Source organism: Sciurus vulgaris, assembly GCF_902686455.1.
Source record: "Sciurus vulgaris genome assembly, chromosome: 5".
Taxonomy (NCBI): domain Eukaryota; kingdom Metazoa; phylum Chordata; class Mammalia; order Rodentia; family Sciuridae; genus Sciurus; species Sciurus vulgaris.
Genome location: NC_136465.1, coordinates 23,615,130 through 23,630,619, shown reverse-complemented (window position 1 = coordinate 23,630,619; position 15,490 = coordinate 23,615,130). Strand labels below are relative to the sequence as shown.

Genomic DNA, 15,490 nt, shown 5'->3' with positions numbered 1-15,490 from the left:
GATGAGGAGGAAGTGTTCTCACACTCCCTCAGGAGTGTCAAGTTGATTAGTCAGATTCTAGCATACTGATCAAGCTTCAGCCTTGGAGGGCGCATGCCTTGCCGGGAGATGGCATCAAATATAAGGAGGCTTCTCTGTCTCCTTTTCCTCCAGCACTGCTGGGTGCTCTGGACTTTCATTTAATAGAAATGATGAATTTGGGATGGGGATAGGAAGTAGCTCAGCAGCCTAGTTTGCTTCCTGTTTGCTCCAGACCCTACCCCTCCTCAGCCCACTAAAGTTCATGTGAGCTTGGAGCTTCCACTATAATAACTAAACATTACCTTCCTTTGGGTATTTGATTCTCTTGGAGACCATCTAGAAGATGGGAAAGCTTGATCAAGGTGGGATTTATAAATTCTGGATTTCCTGGCCTAACATCTTTATATTGCTCTAGTCTGGCCACCCTTTTATAGCATTCATTCCTTCATCACTAAACACATACCACAGGAATCTTCAGGATCCTCTGTCTCCTGCCATTGGTACCTCACGCATTGATAAGGTGTTATTCTAACACTGCTGCCTATTATCCTTGAAAGTTTATCCCATGGAAACACTCTTTGAAGAGAAAGAAGAGATGTTCTTGTTTGAAAAAGATTTATCCTTCCAATTATGGCTCAGACAGGCCACCTGAATTCCAGTCCCCAGGGAGCCATAGGAACAAATTGTGAGTCAATTTGCAATCTTCCTTAGAAGCACCTGGGCTGTTGAGCTGCAATTAACAGCTTCCTGAGGAGCTTGGGTGTGCTTAAGCAAGTTTATTTGGTTAAATATTGACTAGCAGGATTTCCCTTCTAGTAGGGCATCTTACTTATCTGAAGACATAGTCTGAAGAATTGAGGTGGGTAGGAAGAAACATTGGACGATGCTATTTCATATAAAGGCATTTTTAAGTGCTGAGTGTGTAAATCTGAGATGGGAAAATTTCTGTTGTCCTTAATGTGACCTACATTACCTTTAAACAGTTTATTATTTTTTATCTCAGATTTTTTTTACAAGAGGTTAAGCAGTGTGCCCAATGTTTTTCCATTACTGTAATATCTAGGTAAGTCACATGCAGCTTGTTATCATTAAAGCTTTCCGGAAATGTTTTATTTTGCCTCAGGGAAAACAAAAAGCTAATGTTCTTTCCTTTCTTGTTGATCTTATCAACCCAGTACATATGTTTTGACCCCTCATACTCTTTGAGTTTTACACTGGGATTTTTCAAATAGACTAAGTTAGCTTGCCAACAGGACTCAAATTTCATGTCTTACTCTATTATGATATAAAATTTGAGCAGATGTGAAGATAACTGATAAAATGACATGGCAAAAATATATCCAGAATTTCTACCAACATTTTTGTGAGGTTCCCCCAAGATTCTTAGAGGCAAGCATGTGCATTAATACTGAACTGTTTCATTCTTTGTCATTTTGCTCGTTTTTACTAACCCCAACAGTTGCTCTTTCAATGTTCAGTTGTGCTCTGAGCAAATGTCCAGTCATTACTGAGTAGCAGAGTGTTCAGTCAAATTCCTGAATAACCTTTTGGTTGTATTCTAAACTTCATCAACAAACTGAAATACATCTTCATTTGTTTCTGGCAAATGTGAAAAGTAGACATTCTGAAAATTCTTTTTTTTTTTTTTTTTTTTTAGTTGTTGATGGACCTTTATTTATTTATTTGCATGTGGGGCTGAGAATCAAACCCAGCGTCTCACACGTGCTGGGCAAGCGCTTTACCACTGAGCTAACAACCCCAGTGCCTGAAAATTCAAGGGAAAAAAAATTGTTTTTACCTTTTCAAGTCTTGCCTTGGAATTATTCTTGATTTAATATCTACCTGTGACAGAAATACAAGGAAATCCCAGTGTCAAGAGGAAAGACATCTCGCGGGGACAAATTATAACTTGTATGTGCTCACCATAAAGGGGTGGCTTGTTAGCACACACCATGTTGAAAATGAATCTCAGTGAGACTTTGAGAGTTGTCTGACCTTCTCATGTTGGCTTGTCGGTTGCTTTTGTAGTTTAACTCGGCTGCTAAGCAGCTGATAGAATGGGATAAGCCTCCCATGCCAGGAGTCGATGCTGGAGAATGTACCTCAGCAGCAGCCCAGAGCAGCACCGCCCCAAAGCACTCCGACACCAAGAAGAACACCAAAAAGCGGCACTCCTTCACCTCCCTCACCATGGCAAACAAGTCCTCCCAGGCGTCCCAGAACCGCCACTCCATGGAGATCAGCCCTCCTGTCCTCATCAGCTCCAGCAACCCCACCGCTGCCGCGAGGATCAGCGAACTGTCTGGGCTTTCCTGCAGCGCCCCTTCTCAGGTAAATCCTCAGGGAGGAGGAAAAGAGCTTGGGCCACAAAAGGATCCGCTTGCAGGCCTGTTTGTTCACTAGCTGGGAAATACAGCTTACTTCAGACTTCTGGAGTAATAGCTTTCCTGGAACATGGAACCTTTCTTTATTTTATAGGTGGAAAAATGGAGAATGGAAAGTTAACGTGAGTGTGTCAACCCAGAACCACTGAGTCTTCTTCAAAGGAAAACTCAGAACTTACAAGATGGGTCCAGTAATATCAGTTTCACTAAACAGCCACTCAGTTTTCCACAACCTTCTCACAGTGCTACTTTGGAAGATATTGTCAGCCTAAATTTTATCTCTCCTCAAATTTAAGATGTTCTTGTTGAAACATTTGCAGCTCCTTACGTCTGTGTTAACTTACTTGGATATTTAGACTTTCCAGTCAGAGTTGTAGAGAAAGAAGAGAAAGGATGGAAAGAAATGTTTAATTTAAATTAGAAACAAACTTTGTAGGGTTATTTGGGTTTTTTTTCCCCCTATCTCCTGGGGATGGAACCTAGGGCCTCACACATGCTACACATGCACTCTACACCACAGAGCTATATCCACAATCCTCTTAAAATTTTATTCTGAGACAGGGTCTCTCCAAGTTGCTCAGGCTGACCTTGAAATTGCAGTTCTCCTACCTCAGCCTTCTGAGTAGCTGGGTTTACAGGTGTGCACCCTGAGTAAAGGTGACTTTGCATTTTTTTAAAGCTCATTATTCATCAAGACTTGACAGTCTTAAAAATTAACTGTACAGCTAGATGTGGTGGCACATACCTGTAATCCCAGCTGCTCAGGAATCTGAGGTAGGAGGATTGCAAGTTGGAGGCCAGCCTCAGCTAAGTTAGTGAAACCATGTCTCAAAATAAAAAAGGACTGGAGGTGTAGCTCAGTGGTAGAGTGCTTCTGGCTACAATCTCCAGTATGAGGGGGGAGGGAGGAGGAAGCTACACATTATTCTTGAGTTAATAAAAACACAATTGATTACAAACTTTCATTCATTCATTTGGCAAGTGCTTATTGGGCACCTTATGATTGTACCCTTCTAGGTAAGGTATATGTCAAGATACATAAGATATAAGACTTCCCTACCTTAGGCCTTAATTCTGGAGTATAAAATGAGCCTGACTGTGCACCTGTCCCCTCACAGAACTACTAGCATTATCCAATTAGATGACGGTTATATTTCCTTCAACCTAAAGGTCAAAGAACCTCCTGCCACATGCAAGAGAAATTGCTTTCTAGTTGTGGGTTATTTTTTAAGACTCATGCAGATTTTACATTTTACAATATAGCTTTGGGTTTGTTTTTTTTTTTTAATATAAAAATAAAAGTAATTTCCCCTTAAAGAAAAGAAATTTATAGTAGTCCTGGTCCTCAAGAAGTTTAATATTGGATCACAAAGTAAACATTTACAGCATAATTTTTGGTCTTCCTTGCCAGTTTTATTGAAAATCCTTCCCCCTTATCATTTATTTAACACTGCTTCTGTAGATTCATACTGTGTGTTGGGAGTTATATACATTCATTTCTTGAATGGGAGTGTGCTGTTTTGACTTTTTTTAAAGTGATAAGGCCACACGACTTTGAATCTTTTTAAGGAAAAGTTGGACACACACACACACACACACACACACACACACACACACATGAGTGCAACGAAGGAAGGGGTCTTTTTTGTTCTTGGATAACATCCCATAGGGCAGACATTCAGTGAGCACCCAGTCAATATTTGAATGAATGAATCAGTTGAAGAACGGGTGGAGGAGGGAACCATGTTATTTTACATGCAGCTAATCCTCCTCATGTGAAAAATACACACGGACTGCAGATCAGAGTGCCAAGTGAGGTGAATCTCGAAAGAGTCAAAGCAGAAGGTTTTTTAAATAAGGTTCTGCAGGAGGAGACAGTCAAGACGGCCATTCACCATTAGAAAGTTGACCCTGCATTTCCATCTTATATTCCAGCAACATTTGCCCAGTGAGGTTTTCTTGACATGAAAGACAAGCTTTTGCTAAGAATGGTTACAGCAGTGACTGAGAAGAGCCTTAAGAGAATAGACAGTCATTTGGGGGAGTAGAAAAAAATTAAAGAAAGATAAATCGAGACTTTCCCTCTTCTGCAGAGAGCTCAGCAGCCAGGTGTGAGCAGGTCTGCCCCTGCCACACCAAAGCTGGGAGTAAGGACTGTAAAAGCAGAGCTGGTTTTTTGTTGGGGCTTGAACAGCTTAGGAAACAAGGCTCTTTCTGTGCTCCATTAAAACACTTTCCCCTTCAGCCACCGCGCCTCTCCTCCCATACTGCAGTTCTGTTTTCAGTGGTAGCATGTTGCCTCAGGGAGAAGTTATTTCTAGAAGAGGATGGGAAGTGTTTGAAGTGCTTCCCGGTTTCTCCCGCCCAGGTTTACAGAAGACACCACTTATCTTGGGCACTGTGTACATTGGAAGGAAGCACAGTCCACAGTAAAGCATTGAGTATGTGTAGCCCGTGTGACATGCTCCCTCCTACCCATGGAGATGGGGGAACGTCCCTGGGAAGCTCTAAAACCGGGCTGAACTTTTCCTCTGCCCAGCAAAGAGCCCGTGTGCAGGTTTAATTGCTGAATCTGCCTTTAGGTGTCAGCCTGATTTGTCTTCCTTTTCTTTACTCAGGCCCACCTTTACCTTCAGTTTTCTTTTCCTCTTATATATTACTGAAACACATCCTTAGACCTTCTTATTTTTCACTTTGAGACAGGATCTCACTATGTTGCTCAGGGCCTTGTTAAGTTGCTGAGGCTAGCCTTGAACTTGCCATCCTCCTGCCTCAGCTTCCTGAGTCACTTGGATTGCAGGTGTGCGCCACTGTTCCTGGCTGGGATTACATTTTTATTATAAACCAAGCTTTCCCTTGCCTCCCCCTCTCACCCCAGTGTGGTCAGGGTGAAACCCAGGGCCTTGTGCATTCTAGGCAAGTGCTCTACTACTGAGCTCCACCCCCAGCACTGAGAGCCTAGCGTTTTTGATGTATCATCGTTTCTTTGGAGAAACAAGGTTCCAGTAAACTACATCGCTTCCATACATGGTGGAGGAAAAACCAGTCTATTTCTTCAGGAACCCCCCGCTCCCCTATTTCTACAGCATCACCCAGCATCAGTGCATTCAGAGTTGGACCTGCTGTACAACATGAGTGAGATTGATCAAGTAATTGAACACAGGCAACGAAATGACCCGAATAACTCAATTTCTTTCTAGTAGATTAATCTTGGGCCGTATCCTAGATAAGACACCTTTGAAAACAACTAATTTGGCTTGACGTTGTTCCTTTAAGGGTTTTATAAATAATTGCCTGCTGTAGGCATGTCTAGGCAGCTGGATTTTAATTATGCATCCCAACTGATTCGAAGTCACAAAAAATGATCTTGAAGATAGCAAAATATTTAACAACGTTGCCTAGATCTAACATATTGATATTGGCCACAACTCACCTTAGCAGGATATCTGACCATCTGACAGGGCAGTGTGACTCATGGTAGCATGCAAAATGAGGCAGTGTGTTGTGAAAACCAGGAGCAGTTTCAGCTCTGCATGTACAGTGTTGTTGTGTTCAGGATGTGTCACATGCCTCTGCAGTGTCTACTCAAATGCCTGGTATAAATAGGTAATTGGTCAGTTTGGGTTGAATATACTGAAAGGAGTCTTGCCTTCCCAAAACAGCAGAAGGTACAGATTTTTAAAAATATAACCTCCTTCTTTTTAATAACTTGTTTTATTTTTTTATTTTTATTTTTTTGGGGCAGGTTCATATAAGTACCACCGGGTTAATTGTGACCCCACCCCCAAGCAGCCCAGTGACAACTGGTCCCTCATTCACTTTCCCATCGGATGTTCCCTACCCAACTGCCCTTGGAGTGAGTATAGCTTCTCTGTCTTTATTTTTCTTGTATGTATTTTGTCATGTTGGTCTGGTACATTCCACCTCCTGTCACCTGCAGTTTATACCGATATTTGATGGATCCCTATCTTTCATCTAATCTTTAGCTAATCTTTAAAAAAAAAGAAATTAGTCTCTTGCTGGCAACCTGAACATTGTTTTAACAATGAGTATCCTGGGCCTGAAGCTATCAGAGGAACTCTGAAAAATACATTTAATTTTATTACAGTTCAACCTGGGTTTCCTGAAGGCTTAACCTTTATTTCCCTAGAGTTTCTAGATCCTGCTTATTTCTTTTAAAGACACGTTTATAGAAACACCGAGAAGATGGATCCCAAGGGCTACATGGTTAGCTTTGAGTCACATGATAAACTGATACCAACTCTGAATTTAGGATTCCTCCTTCAGTTTCTCATCTAGTGTACAGCTATGGCTACCGAACATACTGGCTGTCATGGAAGGCTCCCTTAGATGATGTTGATTTTCTGTCTGAAAACATACCATCCCACAGGTGGAATAATTGCTAATTGCTTAAAAACCTCTGAATGGGAGAAATTAAGAGGGAGAATTAGAATAGCCAGTGGAGATAGATACAGAGAAGTGGAACACTGGAGAGAAAATGCCAAGAGAAGAAACAAGCAAATGCCAAGACCTCAGGCAGTAGAGAAAATCGATAGTCCCTGCTTCCAAAGATTGTAGGCAGTCGATTGCAAGGAACTGGCAGTGGTGAGACATCTCTTGTCCAGGCACATACCTTGGCTTGTACATGCAGACCATTTGTTCCATCACTGAGTTGAATAAAGACACAAATGTTGGATTGCCGCAGTTCTGGACCGTGGCATCGCCCTGTCCCACCCCACACCTGTCATTTGTTGTGATGCTCTTAGAGAAGCAGTATGTCCTGAAGATGGAGACATGGACCTGGGGTGAAACGTACCTGGGGTGCAGTCTCCCTTAGCCCCTTATGACCGTGGGAAAGTGACTCAGCCTCTGTATGCCTCAGTGTCCCTACTCATAAATTGGGATGGATGGTGTGTATGTCACAGAACTAGATCACAGAGAGGAATGGCTATTACTGATCTGGTCCTCGTTGCAAGGCGGGTCTGCGACATGCACCACTGGTTTACCCTAAGAATGCCTTGGATGGAGGGCCTGGGCTCACTTTGTTAGGGTTTCCTCTGCACTCTGCAGTGGGAGGGTTCCCAGCAGCTGGTTTGTCTTTAGAGTGTGGATTTTATATATGTTGTAAAGATTCTACTTTTCTCTGCTCGACAGCTTAGAGCCAAATTTGTAACCCTGTCCAGAAAGGCTCTCACAACATATTAGTTGAAATGTTGACTCCATCTGGTTTTATTGCCTTCAGTTTATATTTGCTTGATTTTTCTTATCTAATATTTATTTTTTCAATACATTTTATAAAGAATTAAAGTGATTTTGACCCACGGTAGGTACAAATAAATACAGTTATTACCTAATTTACACAGACTTTCGAAAACTTTATGGAATTAAATATATTCTTACATTTTAATGTGCAATTAGAAGTTAAAGTTTGCCATTTTTATTTTTTTTTTTAATGTTCCCTGGATGGTTACAGCTTCCTTGATAGTGTAATTGTTTGGTGAAGGAGATCATGCCTTGATTCATCTGGGGAGAAGATGAATTTCAGTTAACATTTATTAAATGTGGTTTCCATGAGAATCTATTAGCCCCGGATGTTTGACTGGAGCCAAATTTCATAAGCATCTTGCCCTCTAATCTCCAGGGGAGACTCTCCCCATCCTTTCCCACCCCCAGTGCACACACATAACTAGTTGGTATTTCCATTTCCAGATGACCACCTTGCCTGGAAAATTCTAACATGATTTCTTAAGGTGAAGTAAAAAAAAAAAAAAGACTGACTTTTTCATCTTAGAAAAATTAATTAATGGAAAAGACCTAAGGCTGGCTGAGTTTCAGCCCTTGTGAGCTGAAAATTTTACAATATGGTAAATGACCAGTTCCTTTCAGCCGGGGGCTTAGTCTAGGGCAAATCCATGGGACAGGTCACAAGAGAGCAAGAATATATAAAAATTAATTTATATTCAACCATATTATCCTAGGATTATATAAAAAAGCTTGCATGTTAAGCAAGAGAAAGATTTATTAAACAATATGTTTAGTGTGCCAATACCATTTAATGAAAAACTAATTATAAACAGACTTGTCTGTCATCCCTGGAGATGTCTCGATCTCAAAGTCCCTGGTAGGTTGGCAGAAATGTTTCAGATTTAATATGTTATGTTTAAGTGGAAAAAATCTCAACAGCATATGCCCTCTGCATCTTACATTAATTGTGGCAAGTGTTCTATTTAAAAATTGAAATAATTTCTGAAGACTTTTGAGTACTATCACAGCAATAGTATGCAACTCAGTAGAAAAGAAACCAGACTTCTTATGGTGTGGATTTATAGCTAATAAATGCCACTACTAGAATAGGAAATGAAGATTATTTCTAGTACTTTTTCATAAATGGAGACTTTTTAATATTTTATGCAGAATGAAGTTATGAGCATATGTCCCATACATTTCACATGTAACAGTTAAAGTGTTAAATATCTAACATTATAAGCAACACTGGCATTACAACTACCTCATTGAGACATCAAGCCATTAAGAGTCGTGGGTTTTTTGACTAATTTTGTGGGATGAGGAGGGTGGAGATCTTAGCCTTATATCTTCTGTGCATGGGCAGAACATTTAGAACAAGTGATTAACAATCCCTGATCCTCTGTGCCAGATGAGAGCTGTGTTAGAGGCACAGCGCATGTTCCAGTTCATGAAGTGCTCAAGGAGGATCTCTTACCTTCTGGCTGCAAAGCCAAGTGCCAGCAATACAGAGAAGTGTGAGACAGTCTCTTACTTTACAGTCTCATGAATCATGACAATAGCTTCCATTCAGTGAGCTTCTGCTGTTCTCCCTGGTATGAATGGCAACTTACGTAAACCTTTCTAATTACTTTTTAAATTTTTGGGGAGTTATATACACCACCAGGATATACCCTGACATAATCACAAATCATGGAACACAACCCACTCCAATTCAGTCCCTAGCACCTGCCCCGCACTCCACTCCCTCTTCAATCCATTTATAGTTTACTTTTTAAATTAGTGTCAACTTAGTGTCCGATAGGTAGACCTGATACCAGGACCTTCTCTACCACATCCATGCATACACATAGGAAAATTTAGTTAGGTTCATTCCACTGTTCATCCCTTCCTCCTCCTCCTCCTCAATCCCCTTCATCTGCTCTCCTGATCTTTCCTCTAATTTGATGGAATTCCCTCTCACTCTTTTCCCCCTTTCTCTCTTTTTTCTTTCTCCCCTTGCCCGCCCCCCATTTTGGATTAACTTCCACATATCAGAAAACATTTAACCTTTGACTTTTGGGGACTGGCTCATTTCACTTAGTATGATAGTCTCCAGTTCCATCCATCTCATTATTAACTCTATCTTGCAGATTGGTATATTAAGGCATAGGGACCTTCCATAATTTATACAATTCATTGGGTGGAAATCTCTGTTCTTTCTTATAGATTAAATGTGGACCAGTAAATTATAGTTTGTGCATACAGATGGCAGTGCTGCTGAAATTGGCAACACTGTTACCTTGAAGGAAGGAAGCATCTTGATGTAGTAGCTTGAACCATTCCCTCATCAACCTCTGATGTGTGTCTGAGTTTAGTACCCAGAAGGTCAGAGATGTTGATGTGTAGTGTTGAAAAGTGAGTTGATTGGAAATTAGATGTTTAAAGAAAAATGATGATGAGATTGAGAATGTTAAATGGTACTTGCCCAAGAGACCCATTTTCTACCTTAGGAAGTTTGTGAAGGAGATACATACATAAAAAGACAGTTGGAAAGGAAATGATCCTTTTATTGTCAGTTGAGCTTGTGCCTGAAACTCCAACACAAAGCACTTTACTGGCCTGCAGCCCTTGGCCCAGGCTCCATACCTACTGGATGTTTCCCCTTATCCTTGGCCAAATCCAGATCTAACCACTTTCTGGGCTGGTTGCATGAAAGGGCAAGAGAAGGAGAGTGTGCCAGAAAGAAAAGGCTTCACACCCACGTACTTGAACTTTTCACTTACAACGTCAACTAGAAAATGAGGCCTGTCAGTATCTTGGAATGCTGCCCTCAGAGAGAAGATACCCCTTCCCTGGCCGCTCATTCTATCAAACAGGGAAGTCAGGGACTGGCCTATGAGGCTGGACCAGGGTTGGAATTTGTTTTCTTTTCTGACTGCAAAACCCATGTTGCTTTTATAAAGCAAAACTATCCCTTTCAAAAATTGGGGTGTGAGGGGAACAGACCCTGGAAATGGCAAAAGATGGCTATTTCACATTAGAAGGCCACTACAAACAAAATGTGACCTGTGTTCCTAGCAGATCCATAGATGGGTTTTGTTTTGTTTTATCTGTTTGTTCATTTGTTTGTTTTTGGTGGGGGAGAGTGCATCTTGGCCTCTGGTGCTTGGGCTGGACCAGACTGTGAGATAATAGGCAGGTCTCCAAGTCCGCTCCTGGTGAATGAAAGGCTATGGTTTGCTCTGTAGAAATTTCAAGTCTTGCAGGATAGCAAACTGCCTGAAGCACAATACACAGTGAATTACCTTTTGAACTTCCACATCACCAGAATATTTCAGCTTAGGTTGTTTATAAAGCAACCCACAGAACTTCCTTGTGTGTCCCAGCCCTGGACTCACCCGAGCCCTATCATTTTACCAACCACACAGGGCCAAGCAGCATCTAGGAATCTGATTTTAATCAGGCTTTCCTCTCTTGGTTGTATGCACCCTTACTCAGAATTGGGGGGAAAAAATCCATCCAATTTTATTAAGAACATCTATGCTTGACTATGCTTCAACCACAGAAAGACAGAACTGTTTTTTTCTCTTAGGCAAAACCTCCAGGGTCCTTCAGAATATCCTCTTTTATGCCATATCTCAGTGCCTCACTCATTCTTTGCAAGTGTAATGTACATGAAGCATTTGCTTATTGTATTTTGTAATGAAAAGATATGACTTATCTTTACATGTGGTTAAAATCTAGACTTATTTTTATATAAGGTCCATAGATTTTTTTGCCCTTTTTTTTTTTCCTTAAGGCCTATTTAGTGTAGCCTCTTTCTATAAAGTTAAGATACAACAGATAAATTTAATTTCCTTGTTGAACACATGCCATTTGTCTTCCGCCTTTCCACAGCCATGCTGTTTTGAGACTGGGTTTGGAAATCAGGGTTTGTTTTTTTTTTTCACAGTTTCTCTCTGTATGTATGTATAGTGCAGATTTGTTATCTCACCCTCGAAGCCACTGATGCATTACTATCTTTGAGTCACTCAGCTCCTATTTGCTGAGTATTTTACCAGGATTATCTTTATTTTGCTCTAGTTGGTCTTGAAGGAGGCCAAAGAGATGAATGCTTGACCATCTTCTCTTATTTAAATGTTTGGACATTCCAAGTCCCAGTACGTGCAAATTCCCGAACTATAATAAGTCTTAATGCAGCCATGTTTTGTGTAGAATTTTGTGTGAATTTTTCATGGTGTTCTAACTTTATAAACTAACCTCTTCCCCTGTCCAGGTTAACATTGCAGCGTGGGAAAAATCCTTACCAAAAGTCATGCTTGCAAAAAATTAAATATGAGAAACAGTGGCAGAATGTGTCTAGAAATTTGACATTTTTTCCCTATTCTTTTATGTTTCTGGAAGCATGTACATTAATAGATGAAGTGCATGTTGATGAGGTTCAAATTTTTATTCCAAAAAAAAAATAGAAATAAAATGGCTTATGAGCTATGTTTAGAAGTCACTGAATGTTTCACATTAATATGCTGATACGTAGAAGCCGTTTATGCTATGTAGGTACATCTGTTAGTCTCCTTATTTTTCTTTGGTTTCAATTTTTATGATTAGTGACTTCAAAGATTTGGGGAGGGTGAGGTAGGTATTCAGGCAATCATTGTGTGCCTATTTTCCCAGGAGTTTCAATATGCAGACCCTAGAGAATCATCTGAGGTTTATAGATCAGAAAGTAACAATTGCTCCATTGATTTTCAAAAGACATGGAGTCCTGTAGGCAGAACCACATTAGGCTGTGCCCATAAAGAAACCAGCAGCTTTTCACTAGTGTACTTGTTAAAGATTACCAGCCTTGATAGTCCTAAATTTCAAAAGCTGGCAGAGTTAAGAAAAGAATAAGCAAAAGTAACAACAAAAGCCCAGTGACTGTGGCACAGCTATTGTTTGGGCTTTTTGGAGACCAAGCATCAAAAGAAAATTTCTTTCAAAGGAATGATTCGAGATATAATGCAGCTAAATTGTCTTGTGTTGTGTTTTAAGTTTCAGGAAACAATCACAAATTAATTCCTAGCGAGCAGCATGACTTAGCTGCCCCCTCAACAGGCATTTGAATTCTTATCTCAGTTTGAACTTAAAAGTGCTATTAATCTTAAAATTACATGGCATCATTTCTTTCTCCCCCCCCTCCCCTTTTTGCTCCTCCCAAGGGTGATTACTTACCTGTTAGGTGAAAAAAATTGCTGTGGCTTTAAGGTGAATTTTTAAAGGGGGACTCTCAGAGCAGGCAGCCTGCTGGTTCCGCTCTGTGTGGGTTCCATTCAGATCTTATGCTGTAGGTTTCTGATGCCTTTTCCCTCCCACCTTCCATAGCAGATCTTAATAAATATTTTGTTGCCCCCTCCTTTTCTTTCTTCCATACCAGACTATGAATCCCCCCCTTCCACCACCCCCTCTCCTGGCTGCCACTGTCCTCGCCTCCACACCGCCAGGCGCTACTGCTGCTGTTGCTGCTGCTGCTGCTGCCGCTGCTGCTGCCGGGATGGGACCCAGGCCTGTAGCAGGAGCCACTGACCAGATTGCACATTTACGGCCTCAGACTCGCCCCAGCGTGTAAGTGAGGGTGTCATTTATTACTGCTTAAGCCTTCATTTAAAACTCAGCCCAAACAGCAGAGGTAGAAACACACCTTTCTGATATGAGCTGCTGACAGGCTTATGGCCCACCACGTGGTTTGTGTTCTGCAGACCTCTACCCGGTCATGCATATAATTAGGAAACTGCTGAAACAGAATGAGCCTAACGCAGCAGCGTGCCTTGCTGCAGAACGGCCTTTCACAGTTGAGGGAAACCTGCCCTTTGCTCCTTTTTAATAGCAAACGTGTGGGGAACTGCCCTTTTTTTGTACAACTCCTGTTTGAGCTTTTGGTCTTCATTTTCATTCCTTGCAATAGTGCATTAAGGAACAGGAAGGTTTTCCACACAAATCAGATCTAGCTGGATGCTAACATACAATAAGGGGGCGGGGGAAGGAAGAATAGAAGTTTATTGGATTCGACAATGGAGTAGGAGTCCGTAGGATAAACTGGACATAACATTCCTATGTTCACATATGAATGCACAACCAGTGTAACTCCATATCACATACAACCACAAAAGTGGGACGTTATACTCCATATATGTATAATATGTCAAAATACATTCTACTGTCATGTATAACTATCAAGAACAAATAAAAAATATATTTAAAAAAATCAGATCTAGGTGGGGTATGCATATGAAAAACTATACATCCCCAGCAATAATTATCCAGAAAAGCTAATTATTCTGTACAGTGTTTATTAGTAGCAGAATGCAATAAGATTTTTGTAAATCCTGAATGTGTGGATTTATCCATGAACCAGTTTAGAGCCCCAGTCGAAACTGTAGGTTGGTTTGCAGGTGTTGATAGGCATAGTCCCTTTACATTGTAAGGTTGTTTTGTACTCGCTAGGACCTAGACTTTCTTTTCCTCTTTTTCAAATTCGGTCTCCTTCCTGACTGAGCATATACAAGCAGGCGCAGCCCAAGCCTCTGGGTTGAGCTTGTGTCTGGAAGGCAGCATATTGTGCTTCTCAGTGGGATTTTATACCATATGTCCTCATTTGAGGCGACTTCTCAAGTCTATCAAGTGCCATTTGAAGTGCCCAATTTTCCCAGTGGGAACCTAATCCATAGCGGCAAGTTAGGCACTCTTAGAAACAGCATTAATTCTTCCACACCTCGCAAATACCATTTGGTGGGATACTGTCTTCCACACTGGGAGGAGAAACTCTTGGTAAGGAAGACCTCTGCCTCCATTTAGAATGGAGGAACTTTAGATTACTTAGAGGGAAATGAGAGGGAGGACGGGGGGTATGAAAAATGGTGGACTGAGACAGACATCATGACCCTATGTACATGTGTGATTACACAAATGGTGTGAATCTACATTGTGCACAACCATAGAAAAGAAATGATTTACCCCATTTGTGTACAAGGAATCAAAATGCAGTCTGTAAAAATAAAATAAAAAGTAAAAAAGTAAAAGCATTGGAGAATGAATAAATAACAAGCTGCAAACTAAAAAAAAAAAAAAAGAATTGGAATTAAATTATTGTTTTTGTCGAGGGTCAAGCTGATCTATCATCACATCCTTTACTGCCCATGACTTTTTGCTGCAGGTAAAGGAACAAACATGCTAAAAAATAAATTAATTAATTAAATAAGATGTAGACAGCAAAGCCTCTTTCAACAGAGACTTACTAATGCTACTTATAGATTAAAAGTTTATACTTCCAGTAACATTTGTACAATATTCAAGATTTTGTAACAAACAAGAGTTTTGAGCATCTTGGGGTATGTCTGTTAGCCTGAGATCAAAAGTTTTCTTCCCATTCTAGGTATGTGGCTATCTACCCATACACTCCCCGGAAAGAGGATGAACTGGAGCTGAGGAAAGGGGAGATGTTTTTAGTGTTTGAGCGTTGCCAGGATGGCTGGTTCAAAGGGACATCAATGCATACCAGCAAGATTGGGGTTTTCCCTGGCAATTACGTGGCACCCGTCACAAGGTATGGTTTTGAATCAATGGTTTACTAAGTTCTAAACAGAGCAGCTTTGTTCTTTCCCAGGGTTTCCAGCCTGTTCAGATTCCTTCTCACATTATAATTGCCTGTTACATAGCCAAAGTTTTAAAAATCCATATCTTTATCTACTAAAACCCCTTTTAATGTTAAGATCTTAGCTTACTTTTCACATGGATATGTGTGAAATTATAGGTTTCTACCAATAAATATACTGGGTTGGAAGTTATTTTCTTTAATTTATGTGTTAGAAGACTCTACCATT

The 15,490-nt window shown here is 40.7% G+C and overlaps 1 protein-coding gene across 2 annotated transcripts in view; it reads left to right on the top strand.

Moving 5' to 3' along the window:
* SH3RF1 (SH3 domain containing ring finger 1) overlaps window positions 1–15,490 on the top strand; it is a 157,066-nt gene that overhangs the window by 119,646 nt on the left and 21,930 nt on the right. For both annotated transcript variants that reach the window (XM_079142950.1, XM_079142951.1), the window contains exons 5-8: window positions 2,050–2,352; window positions 6,151–6,261; window positions 13,048–13,235; window positions 15,043–15,213. In XM_079142950.1, the coding sequence (XP_078999076.1) occupies window positions 2,050–2,352; window positions 6,151–6,261; window positions 13,048–13,235; window positions 15,043–15,213 (773 nt within the window). The remainder of the gene's footprint in view (window positions 1–2,049; window positions 2,353–6,150; window positions 6,262–13,047; window positions 13,236–15,042; window positions 15,214–15,490) is intronic.